The following is a 15,342-nucleotide window of genomic DNA, read 5'->3' as shown; positions in this document are numbered from 1 at the left end:
GGAAAGAAATATGTCCCACGGATAATCAGGGTGGAATTCTGAATTTCAAAACTAACTCGGTGCAATTCCCATTCTTTTTGTCCTGATCATTACTTAGGAAACAGCTGTTAAGGTTTCCTCCTGCATTAAGGGGCATGGAACAAGAATGCATGAAGGAGGCAGAGCAAGAAGCCTTTCCAAATTAAACTTAGAAGTGAGTTTTAATGCATAATGCATGGTAACACCAGACTCCAGTAGATGGTGAGGAGCTTGGTTGCTGCATTAGTATTTTGACTATCAGCCCTTTTTTGAGTTGCTTTGTTTTTCAAATTTGCCAGAGGATGTGTGCTCCCTAGTGAGAGGGAGAGGGAGTGGAAGAAAGCACCTCCTAATTAGCTTTCTTGTTAATATCTAAAATCTGAAAGTAACCCAATATCTATAAGGTTAGGTTGGCAAACAGTGAATTATATACACAGTGGATTTCAACAATGTGTAGAAAACATTTTTCTGCTATTTGCAAAAATGTGGATTAATTCTAAAGTGCCAGAAACCCTCACCCCTCCGCCCCCCACCTCCCCCCAAAAAAACAAAAAACAAAAAAAACTGCTATGCACTTCCAATGATATGTGTGTGAGGCCAGGCCAACTGATTTGTGATGATAGAAGTCAGAATGGTGTCTACCTTGAGAACTGAAAGTGTCACTATTAGCTGGAATAATGGGGTTTTATGGAATAATGGGGATAGTCTACATTTTGATCTTGGTGGTGGTCACATGAATGTATATTTATATAAAAAAATTTCACTGAGCTTTACATTTAATATGTTTGTTTATGTAAATAATCCCTTCATAAAATACTCTTAACAAAAAAGGAATATATTTAGTTATATTTATAATCCACATAAAAAGATTAAATTTCTAGGGACCAGCAGTTAGTGTAATGGCTATGTCCGTGGGCTCCCACCCGTGTAATGGCTATGTCGCTGGACTCCCACGTAGTTGACCGTGGTTCGAGTCCCGGACCTATTGGCTTAAACTCACACCAGGTGCATGTGCGTGCGTGCCCAAGATCCCGAGAGGAGAATGGAGGAGAAGGGATTGTGGTGTGGCCATCCCCCCAGGGGGTGATTTCTCGCTTTCTAGCTCTCTGTCTCTATCTGGCGAGCGCACACACCCTATAGCAAAAACCTATCCAAAAAAAAAAGATTAAATTTCTATATATAAGAAGGAGAAACTAAAATGTTAAAAATACACAATTTATAACTCATAAAAACCTATTGAAGGCCAGTAATAAATTTAGTGAGAAATTGGCAAGAGCTTCTAAAAATGAAATTAATTAATATCAAAGATATACATTAAAGAATATGTAAGTATTTAGAAATTTATACTGTTTCACAGATTGGTACACTGAATATTATAAAACTGATCATTCTCTGTAAATTGAGTTTAATGCAATCTCCTTTAAAATACCAATAGTTTTTTTTTCTCTCCTTTTTTAATTTTTCTGGTTTTGTTTTTGAAATCAAGAGATAATTCCTTCCCTTTTTTTTTCTTTTTCTTTTCTGGTTGATTTGTACAGTTTATATAATAGGCATGTTTTTCAGTGAGTATAAATGCTTTTTCAGAAAAGGGGTTTAGATAAACTAGGGTGGGGTATTTTTAACATTACTGCTATATCTAGTTTAAATAACAACACAAAACAAAATAACCAGAATACCAAAAAAATGTACAATAAAATTTTAATGGAAAGTTGGACATCAGCATAAATGCTTTAAACATTTAGTATAGTATGCGGAAAGAAAAGGGACATCAAAACATTTTGCTATCTTTATACATTGCAGAATGCCAACACATGAATCATGAGCAATGCTGAGAAGATAAGAAAGCAAGTGATGTGTATTAAAGCTGGCTTTTGATTTGTGGCTGTGAGGTTGCCTTTCAGCATGCTATGTTTTGTTATAGGCTATTTCTGAACGCTCTGAGCTTTGCAGTGTTTATTTTTTCTCTTTCTTCTACTGACAGTTTAAGTATTTGGAATTTAGCTTTTGCATACCTTGTATGTCAAAGCCTGAGTAATATCCTTGGTAAGGTCCGGGAAGGAATCCCTATGTAGGACTTTGTACTTATTTTGCTAATACTGGATTATAGAAATGGACAAGTCTTGGAAATAGAGTAGGATTTGGGCTAGAGATTTGGCTTTTGGTAAAAAACAAAAACAAAACAGAACAAAACCCTCGAAGAAGCATCTAATACCTTAGTTATCCATTTACTTAGAAAAAAAAAATATTAGCCTTATTTACCATGTATGTTTGAGAGGTGACACAAATCTGTTACCACCTACAGATGCTTAGGAAAGACTGGTTGATTAATCAGTAGTTTGGTGCAGTGAAGTTTGTTTATAAAGTTCTTTAGTTACAATGAGGAAATGGTGAGAGGAAACCTGCTAAGCCTGTTGTAAGGTGCTATTATTATACAAAAAAAAAATTGCAAGCTTTAAATTGGTATCACAAATTTATGGCATTCTTTTTTCATCTGACTTATCTTTAGCACTACGATTCGAACTTGTGGTATAGTTCAGGAATATGATTGGGTTGTTGGACAAGTCATGATGCATTTTTGCAACAAGATGGCGCTAGTTAATTTTTGTAAGTACAAGAGTCATTTGCATCTATGTTATTGCTATGTAATTGTACAGCTGACAGTTGTAGCTTCATTGTAAAAAAAATTAATCAATTTGGTTGAATTTTGGAGATTTTACAATAAATTGAAGATGGAAGACCAAACTGCATTTTTGCCATATTTTGCTGTTTTATTTCTGTAAAGGGAAGCACACACATCAGGTTTGTGAAAAGTTGCGTAAAGTTTATGGTGACAGTGCTCTACAAGAGTATCAGTGCCAAAGATGCATCATGAAATTCTCTGTTGGTGATTTTGATCTCAGTGATGCTTTTCAGTCAGGGAGGCCCATTGAGGTTGATGACAATAAAATAAAGGCATTGATCGAGTCAAACCCACATACACAACGTGAGAGATTGCAGAAACACTGAACATACATTATTCAAGTGTTCATGACCACCTCAAGAAGCTGGAATATGTTAGCAAGCTCTATATTTGAATTTCATATGAACTCAGTGAAGTTTGTTTGATGCCACGTATCTGTGATATGCTCATTAAACATGAGAAAAATGATCCTTGGGACCAGCAGTTAGTATAAGGGCTATGTCGCTGGACTCCCACGTAGTTGACTGCGGTTCAAGTCCCGGACCTGGTGGCTTAAACTCACGCCGGGCACGTGTGTGTGTGTGTGTGTGTGTGTGTGTGTGCCAAAGCTCTTGAGGGGAGAAGGGGGGATTGCGGCGTGGCCATCCCCCCTGGGGGGTGATTTCTTGCTTTCTGTCTCTCTGTCTGGTGAGCACACGCGCCCTATAGCAAAATGTCTCAAAAAAAAAGAAAAGAAAAATGATCCTTTTTTGAAGTGACCGATAACTGGTGATGAGAAGTGGATTGTTTACAACACTGGGTGCACAAATGGTCTTGGTCCTGACCTGACGATTTGCCTCAAATCACATTGAAAGCAGGCATTCATCAGAGGAAGGTTATGTTCTCAGTGTGGTAGGATTTTAAACATGTTGTGTTTTTCAAGCCCCTACCAAGGAACCAAGCCATTCTAAATGTGTACTGTCAGCAATCAGACAGTTTGAACACATCTATCATGTAGAAACATCCAGAGCTTATTGATTGTAAAGGTATTGTGTTCTATCACAACATTGTGAGAACACACAAGTTTGATAACCCATCAGAAATTAGTGGAGCTTGAATGGGATTGTGTTGTTCTCCCCACCATACTATCCTGACCTTGCGCCATCAGATTTCCACTTGTTTCTCCTCTTTAAAGTTCCTTGTGGGGTATATCATTCAATTCAGAAGAGGCTGTAACCCAGCATCTTGTTGAATTTTTCACTGATAAAAACAGGGCCTTTTGTGAATGAAGAATTATGAAGCTCACTGAAAGATGGCAGAAAGGTTATTGAACAAAACGGGCAATAAACCATTGATCTTTGATATATATATGTGTGTGTGTGTGTGTGTGTGTGTGTGTGTGTGTGTGTATTCATTTATAGCCTTTGTTATATATAACCTTTGAAAAACATAGAAAAAAATACATCATGACTTTTCCAGCAACCCACTATAATAAACCTGTTTCTTTGAAACTTCATAGTTTTGTCGTTATGAGTGATTTGTATCAGCCACATGACTGAGATGAGCTATACACATGTTTTAGGAAATGGATATTATTTTATTTTTAAATCTTGGGTGACTTTGAAGTACAGTGAACATGTATCTCGTGAACTCTAATCAAGCAGTGTGTACTAATTTGACATCTGTAAAAAAGAGCATGGAATTATGTGAGGAGAGTGTCTTGTCTGTAGCACTTGTCCCCCCTCAGCTTCCCTGTGGCATAGTGTAACTGAGCCAGCAAGCAGCTTTGTCCTAGAAAAGACAAATGAGACTACACCTCCTCCCAAGTCCTGTGGGGAGAGAGTAGTCAAGAAAAGTAAAAAGGTTGTGTTAACTTTTTTTTTTTAAGAATTATTTTATTTAACTTTATTATTATTATCATTATTATTTTCCAGTTTTATCAGAGAGAGACAGAGAGAGAGAAAGTGAGAAAGCAAGCCACCAGGTCTGAGACTTGAACTGTGGTTGGCCATGTGGGAGGCCAGCGCCTTTAACCACCATGCCACTTGCCGGCCCCGGTTTTGTTAACTTCTTACACTAATGTTTACATTACATTATTCAAGAGTACTTTTTATTTTTATTTATTTTTTTTGATGAGGAGAAGGGCAGGACGAAAGAATTGACTATATTTAATATGTTTTCAAAACTTCTCTGGGGTTTAGTAATTTTAACTAGATTTAGAATAAGAAAAATACTGTCTCAGGGTGGTTTAGGTAGTAGATTTGAGTTAGGTGGTTGACCATTGTGGAGAACATGACACTTAGTTTTCTTCAATCTGATCTCAAAGCTGAGTTTCATTTTATTCTTTATGTAATTGATAGATTGATAGATTCTAAGTTTTTCAGATTTGAGTTTATTTTGCAGAAATTAGATTTCCTTATGTTTTTCTTAATAGAGTGTGACCCATTGAGTACTCATCATGCTATGTGTGACCTGGTCTGTTGGCATTATTAAGAAGGGTTTGCTTTTAATAGTTAAAATATGGGACCAGCAGGTGGTGTAGTGGTTAAGGCACTGGACTCCCACATGGCTGACTGTGGCTCAAGTCCTGGGCCCAGAGGCTTGAAACTCATGTCATGCATGTGTGTATGCATGCCCAAAATCCTGAGAGGAAAATGAAGGTGAAGGGATTGCGGCATGGCCAACTCCTTTTGGGGGTGACTTCTCACTTTCTTTGTTTCTCTCTGGTGAGCACATGCACCTTGTAGCAAAACTCTCAAAAATAAATAAATAAAAATAATGGTGTATTACCTGTTGGTGATAACATGTATAGTATTCACAGCTGGACTGGTCTGAGAAATATTTAACATTGAGTAAATTCTCTTTACAAGCCAAATGATATATAGCAATTGAATGTTTAAAAATAATAAATAATAAATAATAATGTGAAAAAATGATGAAAAGCTATTTGATGATATGGATAGAATATCTTTGCTTTGACTGATATGTATGGTAATCATGTTGGAATACGTGTTATTAAACGTAATACAAAAATTACAATAAAATTAAAATAGTAAAAAATAAAAATAATGGTAGAGTTTCATCTAGGAGGTTCAGGATAGAATGTAGTTCTCGTTTTCTTGTTGACTTTTTATCAGGTTCTACCTTTAGAATATGCCCAAGAATCCCAGATTTACATGGTTTATAGTACACGCCATTGGCAGTAGTCAGCTGTTGGTACTTCTGTATGTGATCGGTGGTTATTTACTATTTGTAGTACTGTTTCTACATTTTCCAGAACATGTTGCATGTATTTGCTCATTAATTTTAATTACCAAGATAGAAATAAATTTATTTTACACTTCTAAATGTATGTGTAAATACACTACATATGCGTTAGAAAAGGGGAAACTTTCCAAATCAAAAGGCTCCTATTTATAAAAACTGATAGAAAAAAGTTAGATATCATCCATATACAAAAATCTTTGGTATCACAGTTACATTTTGTATCCTATGTACTAACTTTCCTCTTTTATGCATAACCAATCTTGTACAGATGGAGTTTGTTCCAGATGATGAAAGTAATTACTGTTTGCTGAACTGCATAAGTTGAATGCAAGGAGGTCTTTCAGTTTAGCTCTTAGACTTTTTAGCTCTCCCTTTGCTCATGAAAGCATGCTTTCTAGTAAAGTGGGATTTTCCAGTCATAGCCTGGTTTTCTTCTTCCCAATTCATCTAAGTAAATAGTCTCCATAGAATTCTGATGTCTCTTAGTAAAAAAACCTTAGGTTCTGGGGTTGCACGTGAGAGTACCTGTCTGTACGGCAGTACAGGGAGTACTGCTGCTAAATGTCGGATCACAAAAGTTTAAACTGTTTGTTTATTTATTTTGGAGAGATTTTTGCTATAGGGGATGTGTCCTTGACAAAAAGAGACAGAGAGACAAAAAGTGAGGAATCACCCCCTCAGGGAGATGGCCACCGCAATCCCTTCTCCTCCATTCTCCTCTTGGGATCTTGGGCATGCATGTACACGCGCCCAGCGTGAGTTTAAGCCACCAGTCCCGGAATCAGACCGTAGTCAACTATGCGGGAGTCTAGCAACATAGCCATTATGCCAACCGCTGGTCCCTAAAGTGTTTATTTTTAAATATATGAATTAATTTTGATCTTTACATAGTAACATAGCATATTATCACCTCATTTTAATTTAATATGTGGTTTTACCAATTCACAAAGACCTATATTTACACAGGTTATTTCAAGTAATACTATTTGGTAATCCTTCTACATTATAATTAACATCAGATCTTTTAGTGATAAAAGAATAATTATTATTATTATTTAGTTTTTTGGGGGCCATATTATTATTATTTACATTTTTGTGTGTGCTTGCCAAAGAGAGACAGAGTGAGGGAAATTGAGAAATCACTTCCTGGGTGGATGGCCATGCAATAGTCTCTTCTCCATTCTCCTGTATGGATTTTGGGCATGCACACACATGTGCCTGGTGTGATTTTCAAGGTGCCAGGTCTGGGGCTTGAACCACAGTCGGCCATGTGGGAGTCCAGTGCCTAAACCACTACACCACCTCCTGGCCCAAAAGAAAATTATTTTGGCATTAATGTGATACAACCAAATCTTTAGGATAAAGATGAGTAAGATTTTTCAGAAAAAGTAACAACGTTGGAAAACTTAATTCTTGCTGTAATTTTAAAAGTTGATACAAAGTAGGTTAGGATACCCTAATAATATTTATGCTTATTTAGAATAGTAACCCATTTCTTCTCTCTCTTTCTCTCTCTCCTTCTTAAAAATTTGCTATAGGCCATGTATACTTACCAGAGAGAGGCAGAGAGAGAGAGAAAAGGAAAGTAAAAAATTGCCTCCCAAAAAAGATGCTGTTCTGCAGTCCCTTCTCCATTCTCCTCTCAGGCCTTTGGCATTTACATACATGCATCCATGTGTTTTCAAGCTATTGGGTCCAGGACTTGAACTTTTCAATCAGCCATAACTACCATGCCACTTGCTGAACCAGTAGCACATTTCTTGAGTCAGCCAAGTGCTTGATTAGGACATGTGTGGGAATTAGTTTTTTTAAGTGATGATTATAGGTATGCTGTTGTGTGTTTAGGATCAACAGGAACATCACTGAACAAAGTAGCATTGCTCTTGCCATGTGTAGATATATTTAAGATGTTACATAGGTGAGTTTATTTTGTAAAGATTAATAATATGTTGTTATTCTGGTATGTATGTATTTATTTTCCAGTAGGCAGACTTTTGGGTGAAAAATTGAACATACAAGGATTATTTCCTTTATTTTGCCATTACAGAATCATAGATTTCCAGAACTGAAAGTGCTACTAGAATTTAATATCATTTTTCTTTTTAATATTTTTCTTATTTAAAAAAGAGGAAATTAACAGAGGGGTAAAAGAATAACTTGTTCAGTTTTTAATGTTTTCGTGATGATTCAAAGTAATTATTATAAAATAAATAGTCACTATGTTATTATGTACTTTAATCCATTGATTTCTCAGAAAATTTATGTAGATACTCTATTCTTGAAGCTAAAATGTCTAATTTCTTGGGATACATTTTAATGTGCTCTTTATTATGTAATGCTGTCTTTTGTGTTTGAAATTCTGTTTTTCGTAGGAGAAAGACTATGCTTATCTTGATCCATTGACCTGCCACTGCTATTCCCTCAAAGAAAACTAACCTCTACTTGAGTAGAGTTTGATATTACTTTTCCAAATGTAGTATCCAGAATTTAAGTAATCAGAATGTTTAGAATTTATGATATATTATTACCTGGGGTACAGCATTAGCTAATTTATTGTGTATATTATTTTTTATTATTTTCTTCCCACTACTTAAGAGTTCTTGAAGCCAGCCTAGCAGAAAATAAAGCATGTTTGAAGAGAACACCTATGGAAGTTTGGAGAGATTCTCGAAACCCCTATGATAGAAAAAGGCAGGACAAAGCTCCTGTTGGGCTCAAGAATGTTGGCAACACTTGCTGGTTTAGTGCTGTTATTCAGGTAAAGATCATCATTCTGCTCTTGTTTGGTCATGATTGCAATGGAAAGTAGATTGGGATTGTATTTCTTTTGAGTTGTGCATTTAAACATGGGTGTGGTAAAGTATTTAATGTATTCTTCTGTCTAATAAACTAGTTTGTGAATTGAGGTATTCTCCTACTCCTCCCCACTCACTCCCAGTATGGAGTTTCTTTTAAATTTTTAAAATTTTTTATTTTTTTATTTTGAAGAGAGGTTTTTGCTACAGGGCATGTATGCATTCACTACAAAAGAGAGGGACAGAGAGAGAGAGAAAGCGAGAAATCACCCCCCAGGGGGATGGCCAAGCCACAATCCCTTCTCCTCCATTCTCCTCTTGGGATCTTGGGCATATGCACATGTGCCTGGCGTTAGTTCAAGTGCTGGGTCCTGGACTCGAACTGCAGTTGACTACGAGAGCCCAACGATGAAACCATTATGCTATCTGCTGGTTCCCCCGAGCATCAAGTTTTAATAAGAGAACACTACATATCCCTTTTACTTAGAAATAGTTGTTCCTCCCTCCCTATTGTTAGATATTGGGGTGGAAAAAAAGTATTTTTGCGTACATTTCTCTCTAAATTTCGGGAAGCATAGTAACCAAAATGTGAAACCAGAACTGGCTTTTTGTGAGTTGTATCAAATTTATTTGTATATGCTAGAAAATATTATTTATAGAATTAAAGCCATTTAAATAATAATTTTAGTATGAAGAGACATTTTATTTTAGGTTGGCACAGATTTACAAATTATTTCTCAGTACATATATAAGAATGAGCTAAAGAAATACTGATAAATCAAGAATAACATTTTCATTTTAAATTAGAAAGCTCTTAATGAAATGTTTCATTCTACAGTAAGAGATATTTGTATGTGTAGATAGATATCCATTCTATTCTCAATTTTGAGTAGTTTTTAATGTTTAGTTTGCTCTTGTTTATTTAAGTTTCTTTTATGTGATAACGACTATTGTCTAAATTCTTTACTTTGTCATTGACAAAATTATTCATCAGATTGCAAAACTTTAAATAAAACAATCTAGAAATTACAACACACCCTTTTTTATTATTCTTTAGGAAAATTACTCTTTAAGAAAATTAATACTTTGTGATTATTTTCATAAGACAGTTAAATTATAGCCTATTATTTACCATCCCTATGAACACTTTTAAAGTCTTTGGACAAGTATGCCATTTTCCTTTTCATATTTAGAATATCTATTCATTTTATAAGTTTCAAAACCCTTGTATATACATGACAGCTTAATTTCCATATGACAAAAAAGCAATTAACTTGGCTTTATTCATTTTTTACAAATTTAGTTGTTTTCTCTATGTGATTAATCGATAATTTTAACTATTTCTTTTACTCTTTTTTAGTTTTCAAACTTTTCCAACCTTTAGTTTTGGCATATACTACCATATAATTTCCTTTGGTTTTCGAAGTGTATGCCTCATTATTATTTATTACCTGTTTTTTCGGGCTATTAAAATTTTAAGATATCTGGATTAACCTAAGTCTGTAGTAACACCTCTACTCCTTGTCCTAATTTTTCACTGTCAACTTTACCTGAATGTGAAAAACAATAAAGTTTCATTTGATATATTTTTGTCTCAGATTTTCTAAGAAGGTAATCTGACTTTATTGGCATTATTATTAAGGTTTTGTACATTCATAATGTAGACACCATTTTCAAATATAAAGTACAGTTTTAAGGCTGTGATCTGTGTGTTTATGAACATGTTTGCTGCCTGTGTTTAGACAGTAGGTGGTGACCCAACTCTCTCATGGTCAATAAATCGGGCTCATTGATTGGAAGCATTTTGTAGTAAAGTGCTAAGAAGAAAGTATTTGTAAATAATCGATACTTGTTAGTTAGAAAGGTACTCTTTACAATACTTATAAAAAAGGCCTATTTTAACTGATACTATTAATAGATATAAAGATTACCATATTTTGTCTTAATATGGTAAACTTCTTTTAATATCTTAGTTCAAACCTGAGATAGTTATTTATCTGTTTTTACCTTAAGTTGATTTCCTGCCTTTATTTTTTTTCTTTGTATTTCAAAGTTTTGGTATTTTTTGCTGAGGGAGGATAGACTGAAAAAGAATTACTGCCTTTTTCTAAATTAATACTTTGTTTTATTAGTTTAAAACTTAAAGCTTGGTAGTACTTAACTCCTAACATAGGTAGGTAATAAGCTATTTGGGATTATTTGTTTTTCCTTTTGGGTAAATCTATATAGTAGAGATTATCTCTAACCATAAAAATTTGATTGATAATGATCTAATAAATTATTAACTTTTGGGAGCATGAGAAAATATTAAGCTTCATATTTTGGAAAATTGTGGATGGGCAGAAAAATTTTTTTAGAGATCACTTGACTTTTTTTTAATAATTTTAAAATCTATTGAACTATTTTAAGTAGCTTTTCATTTTCATCTTTAGTAATTAGAATATTTTTCGTTTTCTGCTATTGCATAATTCCTAGATATAAACTGAAATGTAACAGTTTATCATTATAAATGGCACTTTTTACATATGAAAGAAAAGTGGAACAGAAAATATGCATTAGCCTTGAAGGTTGTCTTTTCCAGAGTTAGTTGGAACTTGTTTAAATTGAGACAAATGTACTATGAAGTTTCAATTTTCTCAGGGTTGGAATTTACTTAGTTGGCAGGACTAATATGAAATAGCTAGGAAATCTTTTCCTTATGAATACATTTATTGAGAAGTTTAATGGGAACATAAACTTCTAACTTCAAAGAAGGTAGCTGGGCTATCCCACAGGAGGAATAGCTTTGTATACTTCACTGTTTTAGGTGTTGGGAACAGAACACCTGCGAAGAACTATAAGCAAAGAGAAAATTGTACAAGAATGGCTTTAATCTTTTGGATACTAGAAATAATTAGTCTGGCTGTCGTTAGGTGGGCTAACAGTTCCTTCCACAGTCCAGATTATTTTTATCCTTTTTCTTTGGAGCTTTTATGTAGAGTATACCAATTGCACCTGCTTTCTCCACTAGGGAGGCAGTGGATGAGGTAGTTTTTTAGAGGTATATGTTCTCTCAATCTGTGGAGTATTTGCCTGAACTGTAGGGGCTCGTGCCAGCTTGGCGCCTTTCCCTTGTGTGCCTTGGGCATGCTCACAGGTGAAGTGCTTACACCGCTCAGATTGCTCAATGCGGTCATAGATTTTACTCCTGTTGCACATCCCTTTGCAACAGGATGCACCTATTGTAGTCTTAAAGCCCCTATTTTTATTCGAAAGGATTGTAGATTGGATAAGGATGTAAATGGCCACCTGACTCACAAGTTATGTAACTTCAGGGGGACTGAAATACAAGCATCCCGAGGGCAGATGGCACACCCAGGTTACTGCTCTGTGTGCGGTTTCTGACACGTTGGAGTAGCCCACTTTGTCATCGTCAAATGTGTGGATGCATGAATCGAAGGAAATGTATCTAATTTATATAAAATTGAAGATTCAGGATGCCTCTATCACTTTAGTGATAAATGGAGTAACTGTGAACTGTTAAGGGAGGATATTGAAGAAACACTGAATTTTCAAAACATTTCAGGCTTATCCTTTAAAATGTTTATTCACAGTGCTCACTCTTCCTTCTTTTTTAAAATCATCATTAAAGAGGTTTCCCTACTTCAAAGAGGAAACCGAAATCCTGTAGTGCTCAAAAGTCTTAGAGTTTAAAATAGCAGTCCTGTCTCAAGTCTGCTGTTTCACAAAAGCAACTGCATTCAATATGTTTCTGCTGTTTTTTTTTTTTTGCCATAGTTGTGTGTGTGCTTGCTAGAGGCCATACCACAGTCCCTATTCCCTTCTCCGGAGAGGTTTCCCTACTTCAAAGAGGAAACCGAAATCCTGTAGTGCTCAAAAGTCTTAGAGTTTAAAATAGCAGTCCTGTCTCAAGTCTGCTGTTTCACAAAAGCAACTGCATTCAATATGTTTCTGCTGTTTTTTTTTTTTTGCCATAGTTGTGTGTGTGCTTGCTAGAGGCCATACCACAGTCCCTATTCCCTTCTCCTGAATTCTCCTTCCAAGATTTTGGGCACATGCACAAGTGCCCAGAGTGATTTTGAAGTCACCAGGTCTGGGACTCATACCGCAGTCAGCCATGGACTTAACCATCATGTCACATGCTGGCCCCGTCTTTATTTTTTTTATCCTGCTGAGACAGACGATGAGTTAGCACTTTGATTTTATGTACCTGGAAATGCCTTTTCTTTCATCCTCCAACATGATTATATCTCACAGATTAAAAATAGTATTTTATACTTCTGTAACATTGTAAATATAGCAGTTTACTAAGTCTATCTTTTTTTTTTAAAAGAGAGTTTTTGCTATAGGGCATGTGTACTTTACTTGCCAGAGAGACAGAATGTGACAGAAAGTGAGAAATCATCCCCCCCCCTCCCACACACACACATTTTAGATAACCACAATCCTTTCTCCTCCATCCTCCTCACGGGATCTTGAACACACATGCACACACATGCCCAGTGTGAGTTTTCACTCACTGGGGCCAGGACTGGTGTCGTGGGTGACTATATGGGAATCCCGTGATGTAACCACTATGCCATCAACTGGTCCCACTAACTCTTCCTTTCTATAATGCTTTGTTTTCCTGTACTTAACAGTTGCTTATTAAGGCATAAAGGAATTTATTTACTTTTTTTTTTTTCCTCTTTTTGGAGAGGTTTTTATAGGGTACGTGCTCTCACCAGAAAGAGAGACAGAAAGCAAGAAATCACCCCCCAGGAGGGATGGCCATGCCGCAATCCCTTCTCCATTCTCCTCTTGAGGTCTTGGGCACACACACACACGTGCCTGGTGTGAGTTTAAGCCACCAGGTCCAGGCCTCGACCCGCGGTCTACTACCTGGGAGTCCAGCGACATAGCCATTACGCCAACTGTTGGTCCTGGAATTTATTTACTTTATACACAGACTTTCAGCTCCTAAAAATGCCATTAGTTTCACCCTTTGCTTTATCTTTAAACATATGTAATACTATTCTATTTTTTTTTTAATTCATTTATCATACTTCTCAGTACTCTCCATTGTAGACAGATTGTGTTTCCCTTTCCTCTTGAATTCTTAACCACTTTTTGTTTTACAAAAATTATTTGAACTCTACAGCCATACTGTATTATAGTGAGTGGTCTTCAAAATTCACACATCAGCTTTGGGCTGAAAGGATATATTTTCTTTAATAGGCATCAATCACAAACATTATCTAGGCCTCAAAAGTGATAATTATTGTTGCATATTCCTCCTTTTGTATTTTTAATAGTGTATAATAATTGAACATATTTTTGAAAGGAATACATTGACCAATAATTTTGCGACTTTGCTGTGGGATATAGGATATCCGGGATATGGAAATATTAACTTCTGTGATTTGTTATCATAATCCATAGTCATTACTTCTACTTTGGATGATGGAGATAAAGTTATTTTACACTATTTACCTGCTTATGTTCTGCTGAGCTGCGAAACAGAACAAAACAAAAATATAGAATCCTACAGCAGTGCGGAATTTTGAGGCTAAGTTCTGAGAAAACAGCAGTATTCACGAAGCAACCTAAATATTTTAGACTGATTTTTTTCTTGAGGCATTTTTGAGATGTGGACACCACTAAGTAGCTTCGAGGCAAAACGAAGTTTATTTTTGTTTTGTTTATTTATTTTTAAGCAATTGTAAAGCTATAGTAAAGAACCAAAACTTTTAGTTAGAATTCTAAACAGTTATAGCCTAGGATTAACTGAAAATTGAAAGTGGACTACATTTCCTAGTTTTTGAACCATACAACTAAAATTGTCTCATAATTGATTGGATTAAGGTAAATTTGGATTGTAGGTAGACTTAGCATTGTAGGCCACCTGCCAGACCCAGATATGAATTCTGTTAAGTGATAATATTATCTAGAACTTTGAATTTTTCAATTTTTAAAAAATATATGATATTCAGGACCAGCAGTTAGAGTAATGGCTACATCGTGGACTCCATGTAGTCAACCACCGTTCGAGTCCTGGACCTGGTGGCTTAAACTCACGCCAGGCATGTGTGCGTGCATGCCCAAGAGTCCCAGAGGAAAACGGAGGAGAAGGGATTGTGGCATGGCCATCCCCCCTGGAGGATGATTTCTCACTTTTTGTCTGTCTCTCTCTGTCTTTCTGGCAAGCACACGTGCCCTGTAGCAAAAATCTCTAGTATATGTGTGTGTATGTATGTGTGTGTGTGTGAATTTAACAGTAAAATTACTCATACTAAAACATAAGGTGTGTCTGAAAGCTAAGAGAAAAAAGAACAATAAAAATATATCTACAGGGAAACAGAAAATTTAGTTACCTGTCATAATAACTGTAAATGCATAAGGAATTAAAAGCGAGATTGATAATTTTGACAGAAAACTAAAAACTTAAGTAAAGGAGAACAAAATGGAAATTTTAGAATCCAAAAATGTAAGACTGTCTCAATAGCCTAGCGGTTAAGGGAACTGGATTTCTACATGGTCCACTACAGTTCAGATCCTTCCCCAGTGGCTTAAAAAACACCCTGAGTGTGTGGGCATGCATACCCCAAATCCAAAAAGGATAGA

The 15,342-nt window shown here is 35.6% G+C and overlaps 1 protein-coding gene across 8 annotated transcripts in view; it reads left to right on the top strand.

Annotated features, from left to right (window-relative positions):
- Positions 1–15,342, top strand: part of USP25 (ubiquitin specific peptidase 25) — a 154,706-nt gene that overhangs the window by 45,291 nt on the left and 94,073 nt on the right. For all 8 annotated transcript variants that reach the window (XM_027768684.1, XM_027768690.1, XM_027768688.1 and 5 more), the window contains one exon: positions 8,540–8,702. In XM_027768684.1, coding sequence (XP_027624485.1) covers positions 8,540–8,702 — 163 coding nt within the window. The remainder of the gene's footprint in view (positions 1–8,539; positions 8,703–15,342) is intronic.

This window comes from Tupaia chinensis, unplaced genomic scaffold (genome assembly GCF_000334495.1).
Source record: "Tupaia chinensis unplaced genomic scaffold, TupChi_1.0 Scaffold147185_1, whole genome shotgun sequence".
In the NCBI taxonomy this organism is placed as follows: domain Eukaryota; kingdom Metazoa; phylum Chordata; class Mammalia; order Scandentia; family Tupaiidae; genus Tupaia; species Tupaia belangeri.
This window is presented reverse-complemented; position numbering and strand designations above follow the sequence as displayed.